Here is a 17,672-nt window from a genome sequence, read left to right on the forward strand (position 1 = left end):
AAATCCTTGGGTTTTAAGTGTATAAAACCCCCAAACTTCGTAGCTACTTTCTGGATGCTGTATTCATTTGCTAGAGCCGCCTTAACAAGTACCACAGACTGGTGGTTTAAACAGACATTTTTTTCCTCGGAAGAAATAAACTCCAGCTTCCAGTCTTGGAGGCTAGAAGTTCAAGATCAAAGTGCCAGGAGGGTTGATTTCTTCTGAGGCCTCTCTCCTTGGCTAGATGGCTGTCTTCTCCCTGTGTTCACATGATTTTGCCTCTGTGCATGAATGGTGTCCTAATTTCTTCTTATAAGGACATCAGTCATTTTGGATTCGGGCCTACCTCAATGACCTCATTTAACCTTAAGTACCTCTGTAAAGATCCTGTTATCAAATATAGTCCCATTCTGAGGTCCTGGAGGTTAGGACTTTAGCATAGGAAGTTTGAGAAGGGGACACAATTCATCCCAGAACAGATACCTTTTCCAAATAAGTTTTATGTAATAGGAATATAGTTAGAACATCCATTTCATGGTTATGAAAAGCAAGCCTGAAACTGACTCAGTTTCTCAGCCAAGTCAGAAAGGAGCTTGGGCCAGACTATCCTCAGGTTCCTCAGATTCCTTGGTGTAGCTTTGAGACAGACATCAGATTAAAAGATTAATTTTCCCTTTACCCATCTTGAGAATTTATTTTGCCTGAGAAGACTAACGTACAACTACCACCACCTCTGTATAAAAGTATTCGTGCTTGGTACTTTTTTTTTTTTTTAAATGCGTATTTATTTATTTTTGAGAGAGAAAGAGAGTTCAGGCAAGGCTGAGAGTGCAGAGCCTGATGACGGGGCTTGAACTCCTGAACTGTGAGGTCATGACTTGAGCTGAAGTCAGCCGCTTAACCGACTGAGCCACCCAGGCGCCCCTGAGCTTGGCACTTTTTTTTCCCAACCTCCCATTCCGCTGCTTCAGCCCATAGGATTAACTGCTTCAAAAATAGAACTTCTGGCAGGGAAAGTTATAGAATAACAGCGAAATATATTAGGTTTTAACAGATTCATGTATGTATTTCCTTTTCTCTGTGGATGTCTTTTACTTGGAAGCATCCATTAAAATATTTGTTTGTCCCAGATAGGAGATTCGTAAGAGATCTTTTAAAGGTTAGCATAGAACAACAACTCTTAATTATAGTTCTTTGGAATGAGAGGAGGAAGATTGTTTGCTTAAGGGTTGCAGGGCGGTGGGGGGGGGGGGGTGGCGACATACACAGAAATCTATGAAAAGAGAGAGGGTATAATTTACCCAGGAGAAAAGTAGATTATAGTCACTTACTGAAAATGTATATAATATGGTTCTAGTTGCTAGAATAAGGAGCATGTTGAAAGATGCCTTCCTGAAAAAGATAATATGAAAACACTGTAAACTCTAAAGTGCTCTGCGGTTGTTAGCCTTAGAATAGTAATGAAAAGCCGAGAGTAATTATTGAAGACCAACCTCAGAATATAGACACATGAGTTTACTTTTGTGGAGGGAGAAAATTACTATTTACTGAACATCTGACTATGTGGTCATGATATATACATAGGCTATCTTTTGTTATTCTCTAATCAGCTCTCCATTTTTATAAAAAACTGAGGGTTGGGGATATAGAGAAACGAGAGTCATATCCTCTGCCCTTCTCTAAAATAGCTCTTCACACATAATATATTTGTCTCATCTTACCCATATCTTTGAATATCATACCAACAAGTTAGCGTAAACACAAGCCAACGTGACATAGGAGATTCTAACTGTGAAACGTAGATTTAAAATTTGGGACACTGCGTCCATTACATTAGGGGTAGATTTATAAAATGATTTAAGATGATTCTCTGCCTCTTTGTTGAATTGTAGGCCCCAGTCTTTATGATGATTGCCTGCTTTTTGGTTCTACCATCTTCATTCTTTTAGCTTCCAGCCTTTGATTTATATCTTTTTAAATGACTACTAATTTGACTAATTCCCCTACATACTTTTTTTTTAGTCCTATTGGAAAAATCTGTTGTTCGATAACATCTCTTATTCTGAGCCCTCTCCCCTTGTTTTTCCAAATAGAATTGCTATCTGTTTTCTCAGCTTGGGGGCAGTGAGAGTTGTAGACCAAAGGCCTGAGGTAGGCCAGAGTTGCCGGAGTGTGATCAGTCTTTCATTGCCTCCTAAAACATAGTAATCTCTTATCCCTCATGGCCTAAAGCCTCTTCTTTACAAAGTTGCTTTTCTTTAATGTATCATTTGTTTGTTTTTAATGTCACTACCAAGAAGAAAACCAAAAACGATCTGTGAGCGAGTATAGTAATGTAGTTGATTAATGTAAATAATACAGAAAAGGATAAAACAAGAAGTGAGATCTTTCTTTCTTTCCCCATGCCAGTTTTTCTCCCTGAAGGTTCTTGTGGTTTTTAGAAAAAAGATTGATGCAAATTCCCACATACCTATTTGTATTTTCTTTATTTTTTAAATTTACACGTTATGAACCATACAGTACACACATAGGCAACTCATGGAAACTCTCTGAGAGAGCTTTAGATACCAGCACATGAATATTTGCCACTCTTAAAATGGCTACATGCTAGGTATTTACTTCTTAAGATTGTTTCACTGTTACAGATACTTGTTTCTTTTTGACAAGAAACGAGAAACGTTTGACAAATGAGAAACAATGAGAAAAAGATACTTTATAAGAAACAAATAATATTTTCATTTTTATAATGATCTATAGAAAAAAGATCTGAAAAGTCTATCTCTACCTTCTTTGCAAATCTAGCATCCCAGAGTACTGGAATGTTACTAGAGGGAATTTAATGATGAATGTAGGGCATTTGTAAGCAATCCTGTGGAGACATTTTGGAGAGAAAGTATTTATCAATAGACCTCATAACAGCATGCATCTAGAAATCATAAAAATTGATAGCTATGGGGCGCCTGGGTTGTTCAGTCAGTTAAGCATCCGACTTTGGTTCTTCAGGATCTCGCGGTTCATGAGTTTGAGCCCCGGGTCGGGCTCTGTGCTGACAGCTCAGAGCCTGGAGCCTGCTTGGGATTCTGTGTCTCCCTCTCTCTCTGCCCCATCCCCACTCATGCTCTGTCTCTCTCTGTCTTAAAAATAAATAAAACATTAAAAAATAATTTATAGCTACAATGTTTCCAGTCCATTTAGAGCATTCTTGAATCATGTTAATACTGAACATGAAATTATTGAGGACTTTATAAGTGAAAACTAAGAAATTATAATAAAAGTAGATAAACATACAAATAGTAGTCATTTTAAATCATATGGGGACTAGAAGATTTGTGTGTAATAATAGCATGCATTTTACAAATATCTTTAACAGTGTACCCTTTGAAAATTAAAGGAAGAATCTGGGCAGAGTTTATTTCAGCCAACTTAGCTAGAATTTTCCAAAGTGTAGATTTCTTTATACATATTTAAGTGATTTTTTTTTTTTTTTTTACCCACCACTTCCTTGGATGTTTGAGAAACATGAAATAATATGTAACATTTGATGATCATGGGATTTCAAATCTGACATTTTCCTCAATAAAGTGGTGCAGACCTGTGTTTCAAGTATTCCATCATCATAATCTTAAACCAAGTATAATTTGAAATAGTTGGGAAAAAGATGCTTGTTACATCTTCCCTATGTAGGATGAAGTGGCACCATTTACTACTCTGTTAATATCTGGGTTCTGGTTACATAGGTGTATTCATGTTCTGGAAAATTCATTGGACTCTGTACTTAATGATCTGTGTACTTTATTTTGTCATGTCAAAATCTGCATTAAAACTAATGTATAATTAACAGCGCAATAATAAGTGGAAATAAACATTCTTCTCTTCTGTGTTCTAGAATATCATTGTTTTTATCTTTTGGCACTAATTTATATTAATTTCCCTACCTCATTTGACAGTTTTTGTGGTTGTAAGCGTTGTGTGCCTATCCCTTATTTTTCTCCGTGTGGGAAAGCATTTCTGAATAGTTTTCAGAATTTAACCATGAATTCTTGTGTATTAACCAGCTTAATTTTGTGGTATAAGATCAAAGTTTGGAAGTATACATTTAAAGATTTTTGAGATTTTATTTTTGCCTTTAATCTATAGCATTTACTGTTCCTGAAAGTGTATTTATTTTTGATAAGTGGAAGCTATGAGAGCTTTATGTTAATTTTATAGCTTTTAAAAGTCTACTCTTTTCAAATATTTGTTTTCTTAGAAATCTGAGTAGCATCAGTCAACTTTTTAAGTTTGACGGAACCGAGATTTTCAAATCATTCATTTTCCCAAACTCCCTTGTCATTGAAGTAGTTATAGGACTAGAATGTTCTTAAACAAGCATCTGTTTTTATATCTTTGTCTTTGCAACCTATGTCAAGTTAACTGAGAAAATACCTCCCCTCACCCTAAATTTAAGACCTACCAAAGTGAAAACCTGGTTGAGGGAGATTTTATGTGGTTTTAATCCATTTGTTCAAGTATTTTGGTGAAATCCAATGTTACCTACTAGTGGGAGAACATGTATTTTGTGTTTTTTTTTTTTTCAACGTTTATTTATTTTTGGGACAGAGAGAGACAGAGCATGAACGGGGGAGGGGCAGAGAGAGAGGGAGACACAGAATCGGAAACAGGCTCCAGGCTCTGAGCCATCAGCCCAGAGCCCGACGCGGGGCTCGAACTCACGGACCGCGAGATCGTGACCTGGCTGAAGTCGGACGCTTAACCTACTGCGCCACCCAGGCGCCCCAGAACATGTATTTTGTATGAGACAGTCTCACTTTGGAAAATACCCACACAGTGCTTCTAAGTTACAACTCCCTTATAACTGAATTAAACATCTTAAGCATTTATTTAGTGGGCTAAGAACTAAAACCCCGACCAGTTTGTATAATGACTTCTTCAAGGTACGACTCCACCTTCTAACTCAAAAATCGACCCCGACTTCCTGTTTGAACACTCCTCTGCAGCCAGGTCCTCACTCGTTCCATGTCCTTCTGTTCTAGGCACCTTTTCCTGACCATGACAGCGCTCCTATTTGCTGCATTGCTAGGCCTGCAGTGCCCTTCCTCTGTTTGTTCCTTAAGGTCTCACGTGCCATCCCATCTCCTGCTCCAATGCCACACCCCCTCTCCCTGACTCTTTAATCGGAGCCAGTTGCTTTCCTCCTCTGTTTCTGTTGCACCTAACACATAACTACCACTGCAGTAGGCATGCTGTATTATCATTATTTGCTTATGCAGCTGTCTGGCATTTACGTTTGCTAGTTCTGTGTAGTCAGGGCCGTGTGCTTTGTCTGTAGTGCCCAGCCAGATCAGGCATTCAAGCAATGTTGAATTGGTTTCAGGTGTTTGGGCAAGCCTGGCTTTTAAGTGCCAGTTGGTTTCAGGGGAGCCATTTTCTCAAAAGCTTCTTGATTGAAAGTTTGTACTGCCCTTTTCCTGATATTCAAGGAAATACGTATCAGTATATTGTATACTTCTCTTAGCCGTAACTACTTGGCAATAAAATGCCAGACCTTTTACTTTTCAGCGTTTGGGACATGGTGGGAAATTTGACAAGGGACAAGAAACTTCCTTTGGCTAAAAGGAAGTTTATAAATTGCCTAAAGATTTCATTTGTTACGATTTTCTTTATGAGGGATTAATCAAGCCATCGTGTAAAATTGCTATTTATCCGGTAGTGGTGAAAAAGTCTTGAATTAAATATTGACATATTTGCTGAATTGCTAGTTAGCAGGGAATTCTGGGACAATGTAAGATCAGTATGGTAGGAGTCGGTTTAGATCGTGTTACATGTTACCTAGTTTGGATCCTGGGTGACAGTTATAGCCAAAAACTTCTCTTACCACAAGTAAAATTCAATACAGCTTTACAGTGTTCTCGAAGAACTTAAAAACAAGTCAGAAGGGTGTATTAAATTGACCTCTCACCATCCAAATTCCTTGTTTTTGAGACATTTACTAGGAAATGCGGAGCATAGCCAACTTTTTTCAGTTTCAGAAGCTGGTAGTTGAAATCACAGTTGATTATTTTGACAATGTTTGAAAGGTTGTTTTTGTTTTTTGTTTTTTTTCTCATTTGACATGCAGCAAGGACATATGGGCGAAGGAGAGGTAACATTATTGTTTCTAACTTTTGAATGTACCAGTTGTATTTGGAGAGGACCCAAGTTCACTCAATTTCTAACCCTTGTGGGGAAGGGGGGCGGGGGAACGCACCGTAGCTTTGATCCGTACATTATGTGTCATAGTCAGCATTATAGACTTTCTAATTTGAAGGAGTCAGCATGGTAGGATTTGGATTTGAATCAATAATGTCCCCGAATTATAAACTCAACTTCTTTGTATCAGAAGATTTATTTTGCTTTTTTCCTTGCTGAAAGGAATTTCTTAGGAGAAGAAACTTAAGGATCTTTAAAAAGGAAAATATGGGGTGACTAGTCTCAAAGTGCCTGATCATATTGGAAGCTCTGTTATACTTGAATACCTTATGTCTACTTTTCTCTACTAATTTCAGCATAATACTGAATGAGATTAGCTACACGAATGACAAATCCTATACATTTCCAACACTGGAGGAAAAAAACTCGAGAAATTTTAGAGAATTTAAAAGAACCATTTCCTAGAGGTACCTGAATAAACCTTATTTTTGACGCCTGTGATAGCTTTGCCTTTTTACAAGCAAGGTGGATAGTCAGATAGCTCAACTCTGAAATGGAAGTGACTTTTAAAGACCATATAGGAAATAACCTCCAAAGTCATTTTTTATCTTCATTACATAGCCCTTGAGCTATAGTTTTATGGGATAAATTCATAGCGAGTACACTGTTATTATTTGCGTTCAGTCAGGAAGGTTGAGAGGAAGGCAAGTGTGGCAACAAAGGGACATCGGAATGTTTCAGTGGAGGAAGAGCACTGACCGCTACATTTCTGTAGGATCTGTGAACAAACTCCTCAGGTAGTACCTGCAAGGAAATTGGCAGCCCGGAAAGTCCCAAAACAGCGCTCGAGAGATTCTACAGTTATTTGTAGCTCTGTGTTTTCGCTTATGATTTGCAACGTTCATATTTTGCGGTCAAGTACACAGGGGAATAATGTGAACCGCTTGGGCGTCTCTGGTCTCTTCCGCTTATATTTTCTGTATCATAGGATTTTCAAACCGCACACGTAATGCCTAGTTTTTAGAATTAGCTGGCACCGGTGGCAACTGGTCCTTACTCAAACTGAAAGAAAATAGATCGTTAGCATGCCTAAGAATCTTAAATTCTGTAAGACTAGACAGTGAGGTTGGAGAGCAGCATTAAATGGGTTTCTATTAGAACCCACTCAGGTAAACTAAGGTGAGTGCTCACTTTAAGAATGGACTTGTACATTTTAAGGACAGTCTTAGAGGAGGTCGTGCAGGCTATGTCATTCTGTGTTTTTGAAAAATTCAAGTGATCTAGCGTCTGCTAGTCAAACTTAATACTTGGTATACATGTCTAGGTTGCCCGTGACCATGGGGCCCTGCCAAGGCAGTGCTGTCTACTGCCAGCTGCTTCCAAAAGAGAGTGCTCCCTCCTACTATACTTCTAGTTCACCTCCCTGAAGTTTCTGGATCCCAGGGGGCTAGTTGAGCAGTCTTCTGTTTAACCGTGTGCTTTTCTCTCTGACTCCATTGAGACTTGAAAGCGATGGGAATTCAAGAGCCTATCTAAGCGATTTGTTATCTAGTGAGAAAAATAAAAGCAGCAGTTTTGTTGAATCTGCCCTTTTCCTGGTTTCTTGGGTAAGGTAATCGGTGGCAAGGAACATTTGCTGTTAGCGTTTTCTTTTTTTCCTGCTTTCTATTCCAGGTCAGTCTTCACTGTTTCCAATGGAAGATGGATTCTTGGATGATGGCCGTGGGGATCAACCTCTTCATAGTGGCCTGGGTTCACCTCACTGCTTCACTCACCAGAATGGAGAGAGAGTGGAACGATACTCTCGCAAGGTGTTCGTGGGCGGATTACCTCCTGACATCGATGAAGGTATATTTACAAAGAACGGTTAACTGCACGGTGCCTACTGTGGCACATAGTAGGTAACTCATAGATGGTGGTGGCTGTTATTATACTAACAACCTTATCTGACTCCAGGTATTCCGTTTTGATTTGCATGATTCTTTTGTTCTATCTCTCTATCCTGGCAAGTGAGAGTAGTTTACGGAGGAAGGGGAACAGGACTTTGGCAACACCAGCTGAAGCAAGTGATTGTGCTAGATGAAAAAGAGTAAACACTGGAAAACCGGCTCAAGGAGTCTGTTGTGGGCAAACAGTGCTTGCTGCGTTTTCGTCCGTGCGGGCTGCCTTGGCCAAATTCCACTATGTGTTTTCCTATTTGTTTCCTACCTTTTATGAGTGCCCCATAAATGTGGTTAATTGAACATTTAAAATCTTAGGTTAAGTGTGAGCTTTTGGAAAATAAAGCCTGAAGGAGGACCACAAGAAAGGGAATCTTCAGAGTTTTATCATTCAAGGAGTATTTTTTCACTTGTCAAATATTTACAGGCTTTTAAAATGCCATGCACTGTTCTTAGGCTTGTTTATAGCATAACCAAGATAGAAAGTCCTTGTTTGCATAGAGTTTCAGTTCTAGTGGAGAAAGGCAGATAAAATAGTGTGCAACCATGTAAGAAAGTATCAGAGAGTAAGTGTTGAAAAGAAAATAGTGTGATACTGTGCTATTTTGTGATACGGTGATATCTTCTTAGATTCGGTGGTTAAGGAAATCCTCTTTAGGGAAGTGATATTTGAGCTGAGACCTGAATTAGGAGCCAGCCATGCAGAGATTTAGAGGACTAATTGTTCAGTAATATTTTATTCCTCTGTGGGTCTAAATGACCTAGTAAAGACCCAAGGTGCAGACCATAGAGCAACCATATATCCTTGGTGGTGGTGGTGGCGTTGTTGTTTGTCCTAATCTCTTTTGTCTTGGTTTCACCGAATTGGAAATGGAAATAAACCAATTAATGTTACAGAGAATAGTTTTCTCTAAAAATCTGTAAAGTCTAATAATAAGGTTTAATGGCTTCCCATTAGGCTGAGATTAAATGTATTGAGTCACTTCATTTTCCTGAAGATGATCAATCTTTTGGAAGGTTGAGACAAAAAGGTTTCAAAAAGCCAAAGACTGAAATAAACACAGTTCTCTTTTGTTTTGTTTGTTTCGTTTAATCTATGAAGCTGTGTTGGGATTTCAGGTGAGACTGAATCAGTCTCCATCCTGTCGTCAGAGGGCACAGGTTTCCAAAGTGTTCATCTTGGGCTCACCACGTGGTCACAAAATTGGCCTCTCTAAGTAAGATCCGAAGTTCAGCCTTCTCTTTTCTCTGCCTGGAATCCTCATTTTCCCTAGTACCGTAGATTCTAGGTGGTTTTTTGTTTTGTTTTGTGTTTTAACCTTTTAAAGTCTGTATAGCCCAGATGGTGTTTAATGAGTGAATTACATGCTTACATACAAAAAGAGAGAGACGACTGAATTTAACCTGACCTTGCCTGGGATAAACTCCTTCCTGGCCTAGATAGCCTGTATTTTTTTGGAAAATTACTGAGCCATCTTAAATGTGCAGTTTCTAAAACTCTTAGAAGCACAGGTAAATATAACTAACCTGGCAAAGGAGATGGTTTAAACTGAGCAAAATTAATGGGAATTATGGTAGTCGTCTTGCATTATCCTTAAGACCAAGCATATTGATAAGTTATTTCTATAACATGAAATATGCGGTCCTGGAGAATATTGTGCTATGTGGAATGGTACCTCAACAATTACAGGGTTTCTGGGGAAATAGGGTTAGAAGCAGCTAATTTTGAACCTATTGAACTTTGTACCCAAAGTTCATTAGGAAGCACCAGCAAAAAGGAAAGTAATGTCCGGAGATAACTTGGACAATGTAGGCAAGTAGGTCAGCATGGTTGGAGGTTACCTCAAGGAATACTGAAAATGCACAAAACCACTAGAGCAGAAACGCTGGCTTGCAAGCTTGGAGGCAGTGCAGATGTAACTGGACCTCAGCACCCGAGAAGGTGCAAACACTCCAGAGAAAAGAGCCCTGCAAGGTTGAGAGTATACCTCTCCAGCGAGAGAGCCCTGGTCGCTGTGCTCATTTGTAATTTTCTTACAAGAGAGAGGGAGGGCTCCTGCCAGCATATCCGACAAGCTAGGGGCTTTTTCTTTTCCTGAGGAAGGTTATAGTTCTCCTCCCACTATGCTAGCTCACCGCGCCCAGGAAAAATCACTTGTGAGCCAGTAAAACTTCTAGATTATCCTGATTTCCTTCCTCTATTTACCAGTCTCTCTTACGTGAGCTAAATGGTACTGCAGAAACGGGCATCCAGAGGAGAGCAGACTGTACTGTTTCACAATCTGGAGGAGAGAAAAACAGTTCTACCAGCTTGGAATTTGAGCACATCTCCCATCTCTTCTTTTCCTCTGACCTGCTCTCCCCCTGGGTCTTATCTATACACGCTTACCCACTGTTTCCAGAACTTCTTTGGAAATTTATTTTCCTATAGTCTACTCAGGAGTCTGGTCATGAGGAAATGGTACGGGCTGAGAGTCATCCTACAGAATGAATGGCCTCTATCCTTTTAAGACTGCCAAAGCTATAAAAGATAGCAAAGAATGAGAAGCTGTTCCAAGACTGGAGAATACTGATACCCTTGGGACAGGACATCTAAATATATCACGTGTCCTGGATAGGATCCTGGATCAGAAAGGGAAAAGGAGATACTACGGGGATAGGTTGAAATTTGGGTGGAGTCTTTGAATTGGGTAGTAATAGTGTATGAATATTGATTTCCTGATTGGGAGGGTCACATGGTGGTAGATGGGGAGATGGCCTTGTTTTGAGCAGGTGCCAGCGGTTGTATTTTGGGGTCATTGAGCGCGATGTCAGAAAAAAAATGATAGGTTAAGTAGGTAGGTAGGTAGGTAGGTAGATAGGTTGATTTCATGCATACATACAGGTAGAAAGAAGGGCAAGAAATGTGTAAAATACTAACAGTTAGGGAATCTAGATGAAGGAGGTGTAGGAGTTCTTTGTACTATTCTTGTAAATAGATTTGAAACTTTTTTCTAAACTACTTCCCCAAAATGATTACAAAAATATTTAAATGCACTGTTTTGTTTTGCTTTGTTGTTCTTTAGATGAGATCACAGCTAGTTTTCGTCGCTTTGGCCCTTTGATTGTGGATTGGCCTCATAAAGCAGAGAGCAAATCCTATTTTCCTCCTAAAGGTAATTCTCCAAATTTAACATACGTGTGCAGCGTGTCCTTACATTGTTTAATGGTTAGCCTTTCCATAAATGTTCATCTTTGCTATAAAATTTTCCATCGTTAAACTTATATTTTCCCAAATACATCTTTAAAATTTCTACCTAGTGTGTACTTTCTATTCAAATTTCATTTTACTCCAAAATACGTTTCAAGATATCAAACTGAACTTTAATGTTGATACTATCAGACTTCAGGTAGGAATATTTAAGTTTATTAATTTTTTTTTTTTTTTTTTTACTCTTTTTCTCTTCCTTAGTTTCAGTTTATACTCCCTTTCTGTTGAAGAATTACATTAAAAAAAAGAAGGGAAACAAATAAGCCTCTTTTCCCCTTTTTATCAGGCTATGCCTTCCTGCTTTTTCAAGATGAAAGCTCTGTTCAGGCTCTGATTGATGCATGTATTGAAGAAGATGGAAAGCTCTACCTGTGTGTGTCCAGTCCCACTATCAAAGATAAGCCAGTGAGTGTTGTCTAACATGAAAATAGCTTCTTGTTTTTGCCTCCATCTCTGCTTGGTTTGAAAACCCACAGACATCTTGATGTGTTTGCTAATGGATAAGTTTGTAAGTAGAATGTTGTTGCTGTCAACCTCCTAACATTGACATTCTGTATTATTCGTGCACATTCTTTTGACATTGGATTTTTTGGTTAATTAAAATATTGGTAAATCCTTACCATTGAAAGACTTTACTCGATAATACGTTTGATAAAGTAGCTGAATTTCCTCTGAGTAATAGAACTCAAAAATCACAAATACGTCTTTGTCTATCTCCTTCTTCTCTTTGATCAAAATTTTACCCAATAAATGTCCTTAACTTTTTGCACAAGGTATTCTCCCAAAGTAAAATGAATTATGTATATAGAGAAAGGTACATGGCTTTTTTTTTTCCGTTTTAATTTTTTTTTAACGTTTATTTATTTTTGAGAGACAGAGAGAGTCAGAGCACAAGCAGGGGAGGGGCAGAGAAAGAGGAGGCACAGAATCTGAAGCAGGCTCCAAGCTCTGAGCTGTCCGCACAGAGCCCGACGCGGGGCTTGAACTCAACAAACTGTGAGATCACGCCTGAGCCGAGGTCGGATGCTTAACCGACTGAGCCACCCAGGTGCCCCTGGTTTTTTCTTTTTGAAAAAAAACTTTTTTTATCAAAAAATTTGGTCTTTAAGAATAGTAGCAACTGTCCTGTTTTGACAAATCTGGCAAATCAACAACTGATTACCACTCAGGTTGATCTAGTAATGGGGTGCAGTTCAGAATGGAGGTGCCTGTGGGTTCATACTGCTCAAGCAGTAATTAGTGGAGCTTCCCTCGGGGTTGTCTAGGTCAGGACCACTCTTCCCAGAGTTCCCATGGCCTAGACTCTTTATACTTGACTTGTTTATGTTCCCCCATAGTCTTCACAGTATTTGAATTTGGACCTCTGGCCTAGGACTTTGTTGATGGGCATATTGGGAATACCCCACTATGAACCTACCCATAGCCTTTGGTATGGGCATTTGTAACAATAAATAAATGCAAACAATTAGGATGAGATACATGATTCTTGGTTGGCTGAAGCAGTGGACCCATTGCTATGTGCAGATATTAATGTTTTTACTTTGAAGTGCTTTTTGAAATAATGCAACAGGTTTGTTAGTATTAGGAATAGTTTGCATTTGTAGGATTGGGCACACAATCATAGTTTACTTATTAGCACTGTATTTTTTTTTAATTTTTTTTTTCTTTTTAATGTTATTTCTTTTTGACAGAGAGAGAGAGAGAGAGAGAGACAGAGCATGAGCAGGGGAGGGGCAGAGAGAGAGAGGGAGACACGGAATCCGAAGCAGGCTCCAGGCTCTGAGCTGTCAGCACAGAGCCCAACGCGGGGTTCAAACTCACAGATTGTGAGATCATGACCTGAGCCGAAGTCAGATGTTCAACCGATTGAGCCACCCAGGCGCCCCATTAGCACTGTAGTCTGATTAACCTCAAATACCATGCTAACTTACGTTATGTAGATTTGGGGGGATCGGGTGGGATGGAAGCCCAAATAATGTGAAAAACAGCTAATTAGCGATAATTAAAGAAGTGTTAGTGATTTAGTTTATAATAGGTAATGAAATTGAACTTTCTATCTTGGTTCACTTAACATTGGTTCACTTAAAAAAAAATCACTTGGTTTACTCTTAAAAATGTAATGAAGGGTTGGGCTATGCTATTTGTAAGTCTTCTAATTTTACAGCCTTATTGATCTATAATGATGTGGATTGTTGTTGCTCTTCAAATACTCTGCAGTAATTTTAAACTTATTTCTCCATAAATTGTCAGCGTTAAGAATGAGACATTTTGGTTTGTCTGTTCCCTAGGTGCAGATTCGGCCTTGGAATCTCAGTGACAGTGACTTTGTGATGGATGGTTCACAGCCTCTTGATCCACGAAAAACTATATTTGTTGGTGGTGTTCCTCGACCATTACGAGCTGGTATGATTAAACAAACAAAAATACCCCCTTTATTCTTTAGCATAAGAAATAACCTTATAAAGTTGTTGTTTTGTTGTTTTTTAGTGTTTATTTATTTTTGAGAGAGTGAGAGTGAGCATGCATGCGAGGGTGGGGCAGAGAGAAAGGGAGACAGAATCCCAAGCAGGCTCCACGTGGTCAGCACAGAGCCTGATGCAGGGCTCTAACTCGTGAATGGGGAGATCATGACCTGAGCTGAAATCAGAAGTCGGCCACTCAACTCACTGAGCCACCCAGGCGCTCCCCTTATAAAGATATCTTAGGAAAAATTCTCCATAAGCATTTGAGTTAATGTCCAAGAGAATCCTAGAATCAAAGTATCTGGCTTTGAATTCATGTGCCCTGCTCCCAGTTAATAGTTGAGTGACGTTGGACAAGTTATTTTCTCTAATTTTCAATGTCCTCATCAGTCCAGAGGAGTAAGAAGTGTATCTGCTTCGTTTAGAGTTTTGATAGTTTTGAGGATTGAGTGTGATGAGCAGGGCCAAGGGCTCCGTGTTGTGTTAGTGAGCATCACTCTTGTCATCATCTGGAAGAGCCCTTCAAGAGTAGACTAGATGTCGAGATGTTCAGGGTTTATTTCCCAAGCCCCCAGTTGCCCACCGGCTTTTACTGAGCTCTGAAACATGGGAGGGTTTTCAGCAGTGCATCATGTCTTTAAAAGTAGGACCTACAGGAGAAATTTCGTCCCCGACCTCAAGTAATTTGAGGTTTAATAGTATAAATGAGATAAGATAAAAATGAACGAGAATGCAGTTTCAAAATTTAAACATCTCATGGAGAACACCATACGTTCATTATTTCAAGTTTTTATATAAAAAATTGGTGGAAAACTAGACTGTAGGGAAAGGTAACAAGGCTTTCATGGAGATATTCTAGAACGACCTTCATACAATCAATTTGCTAGCGTTCACCTGATTATTTATATTAAGCAATACATTATTACTTGTAAAGCCATGGTGGCAACATGGTAGAGAGCGGACAGACCAAGATGACTGGCCCAGCACTATCACTTAACCATCTGTGACCTTGGACAGATTGAACGTCCACTCGGTGGCTCAATTTCCCCAGGAAATCACTACCTACTTCATAGGGTTGTTGTGAAGATTAAAAGAGACCGTACGTGTAAAAAAAAAAACAAACAAACAAACAAACCAGCAGAGCCCCTGCTCTTATTTAAAAGATTCAAGATTGATTTAATAATTATCATAAGGACGTGAGCTCAGAATACATATGAACTGCTTTTGATGAAACCTTTGGTGAGCGAGATGGGTTTTCCTGATTTCAAATGCTGTCTTTGTTCCTTTCTTATTTAGTGGAGCTTGCCATGATAATGGATCGTCTGTATGGAGGTGTGTGCTATGCGGGGATTGATACCGACCCTGAGCTGAAATACCCTAAAGGAGCTGGGCGAGTCGCATTCTCTAATCAACAGAGTTACATAGCTGCTATCAGTGCCCGCTTTGTTCAGCTGCAGCACGGAGAGATAGATAAACGGGTAAGTCCTAGATTACATTCTGGAAAGTTCTGGAAATGGCCCTCTCGGTGTGTCATTACCAAGATTGGAATGGGGGAATTTTAATATGGCAATAAAATTGGCAGCTGACAGTTATGCCTGTAGGACCAGTTAGGTGTATATTCTTTAATGCATCTAAGGGTTCCTATGAATTTTTTCTGTCTCTTAGTTTCTTGAGTAGCCTAATCAGAGCCCTGCATCAATTTACTGTGGTTGATTTAATCTCCTAAGCTATCACCTCCATCCACTCACTTATTCAGTTAGTCATTCAGTAAATACCATTATATCAAGTACAAACATCAATGCCCTTGAGATCCCCTGACCTTTTTTTTTTTAATCCCGAGACATCATGACTATCTCAGTAAGCCCTATTTTCCAGTGTGCTATGTAACAAATGACTGAATAAATTCACTTGTAGGACTGCGTTAGAAATATTTCATTGAAACAGATTAAGTGAAAGAAATCATAATCTTTTTATTTTTAGTGTATTCTACCACCTGAAATTAGGCAGTAATTAGCATTATCTTCAATATTTTAAATTCCTCTTTGTTGGTTTGTCTTCTGAGTTAAAAAGCTGGAGAAAACCTCGGAGAGAGCGCTCTCCTCTGTTTTCTAAGCTACTGTATTCGAAGCTCTGTGCTCCGTTATCCGTCTTATTTCTTTGCATTCACAGATTTATTTCTTAGTTTTGTGTTTCATGCATTCACCAGATGTTTTAGCACCTAGGACAAGTAGTTGATGTTCTTCTCGGGAACGTCTCCTGAGGAGTTGATGTTCCGATAGATATAACTGTATCTTACACTGACACTGCTCAAAGTGTGGCCTGTGAACTGACTGCCAGAAGCAAATGGTTACTGGCTTGTGGTGAGATAGGAGTTTACACCATTACACCAGAATGTGAATCAGCTACATTGGGAAGCGTGGTGTTGATTAGTTCAGCTGACTTGGGGTTTTTTTGGGGTTTTTTTTTCTCCCCCTAGAAAGACCCTCCTGATGAAAGAAGCAGTGTGTTGATTTAGATTCTGGTGTTAGCTCCTTATTTCACGGGAGACTGGCACTTTCATTAGGACTGACTTAGATATCAACACTCTGAGGCGTTGTGCTCCAAAAAGTCCTTCCTGATTGATTGTCTCGTGCTGTTCTCAATTCATTATGTAGAAACTATCAAGGCGATGCGATGGTGGTTGACACTTAACTGCTTATGTTTCATTTCATGTATACGCTGCTACAGAGTCGGTATGAAATACAAGGTTATAGTGGTTGTCATGCTGTGACTGTATGAAAAGAAAGGTCTAGATTCTAACATAAACACGGAGGGAGAGGGCAAGACACGTTGCAGTATAAGTTAACAAGCCCACATGCTTTCAGCTCACTGAAAAAATAGCTACGTCTGACCAAGCAGTGTCTCCTGTCTCGCCGCTTCATCCCAGCAAAGGTGTCAGAGGTGTAAGGTTAGTCATTGGAAATGCACACTTCATTTGTATTCCTCTGCAATCAAGCCCTTTGACCAGCGTTCTTGCAGCTCCATAGATGTCACAGAGTGGCCTCGGGGCCAGAAGGCTAATGCTCTGGTTTGTCTGCTCTTCCCGTCTTCCTGTCACTCGTCTTCTTTTGTTCATGGCTAACCTTTGTCAGGATTCCTTGTCACAACTGCATGGCACCGGTGGTAGGGATGGCCTGGTATAAGGGAATTTTAACCCTGAGTCTCTCTACGACTAAAAATAACCAACTCTTTTCTCACTGGTGAATTAACAGCCAGGTTATTTTTAATGCTTGAGAGACTCAAATGACAGCTTGGCCTATTGAACACTGGAACAGACCCAGTTTTAGAAATTCACCTCTGACTTTTAGACTGAAGTAAACCATTCTTACTGACAGAGAATAAGGCGAGGTTTTAGACTGTGAGTACTATGGCCGCGTCTTGTTTGCTCAGAGTTCCGAGTCTGGGTGATTATAACCCACGACGTGCACACTGTAAATAGAAACCGTGACCCAGCCTTTATTACAACTTAGACGCTTATGACACAGAAGTCAGGCATCTTCCCTCTGATGTGAATATTGAAGTGCTATTTTGTGGAACTGGGAAGCCCTTCGTCGGTTTTGTTCAACTTACAATTCCACATATGACAAAAATCCAGATCCACTAATTCAAGCGATGGTTTGTGTCTATAAAAATGCTCCTGTGGGTTTAATCTCGTAATGTTCTAAACAGTTGGCTTCCCTTTTTTATTTCTGGCGGAATTGTTTTTCCTTTGAAAAGTGTTTCTTTAATAAGACAGAAATGTAAAATGATGAGTACAAAAGCCTCACCAGGTCCTTAACGATGGACCGGACTGCCTTAATTTCAGGAAAA

General features: G+C 39.4%; 1 protein-coding gene across 4 annotated transcripts in view; it reads left to right on the top strand.

Moving 5' to 3' along the window:
- CPEB4 (cytoplasmic polyadenylation element binding protein 4) overlaps window positions 1-17,672 on the top strand; it is a 68,376-nt gene that overhangs the window by 46,108 nt on the left and 4,596 nt on the right. For 2 of the 4 annotated variants that reach the window (XM_025923615.2, XM_025923617.2), the window contains 6 exons: window positions 6,101-6,124; window positions 7,846-8,019; window positions 11,177-11,266; window positions 11,648-11,766; window positions 13,650-13,764; window positions 15,120-15,301. In XM_025923615.2, the coding sequence (XP_025779400.1) occupies window positions 6,101-6,124; window positions 7,846-8,019; window positions 11,177-11,266; window positions 11,648-11,766; window positions 13,650-13,764; window positions 15,120-15,301 (704 nt within the window). The remainder of the gene's footprint in view (window positions 1-6,100; window positions 6,125-7,845; window positions 8,020-11,176; window positions 11,267-11,647; window positions 11,767-13,649; window positions 13,765-15,119; window positions 15,302-17,672) is intronic. The other 2 variants (XM_025923614.2, XM_025923618.2) reach the window with 1 other exon arrangement.

Source organism: Puma concolor, chromosome A1, assembly GCF_028749965.1.
Source record: "Puma concolor isolate L17-30 chromosome A1, mPumCon1.1.hap2, whole genome shotgun sequence".
Classification (NCBI taxonomy): Eukaryota; Metazoa; Chordata; class Mammalia; order Carnivora; family Felidae; genus Puma; species Puma concolor.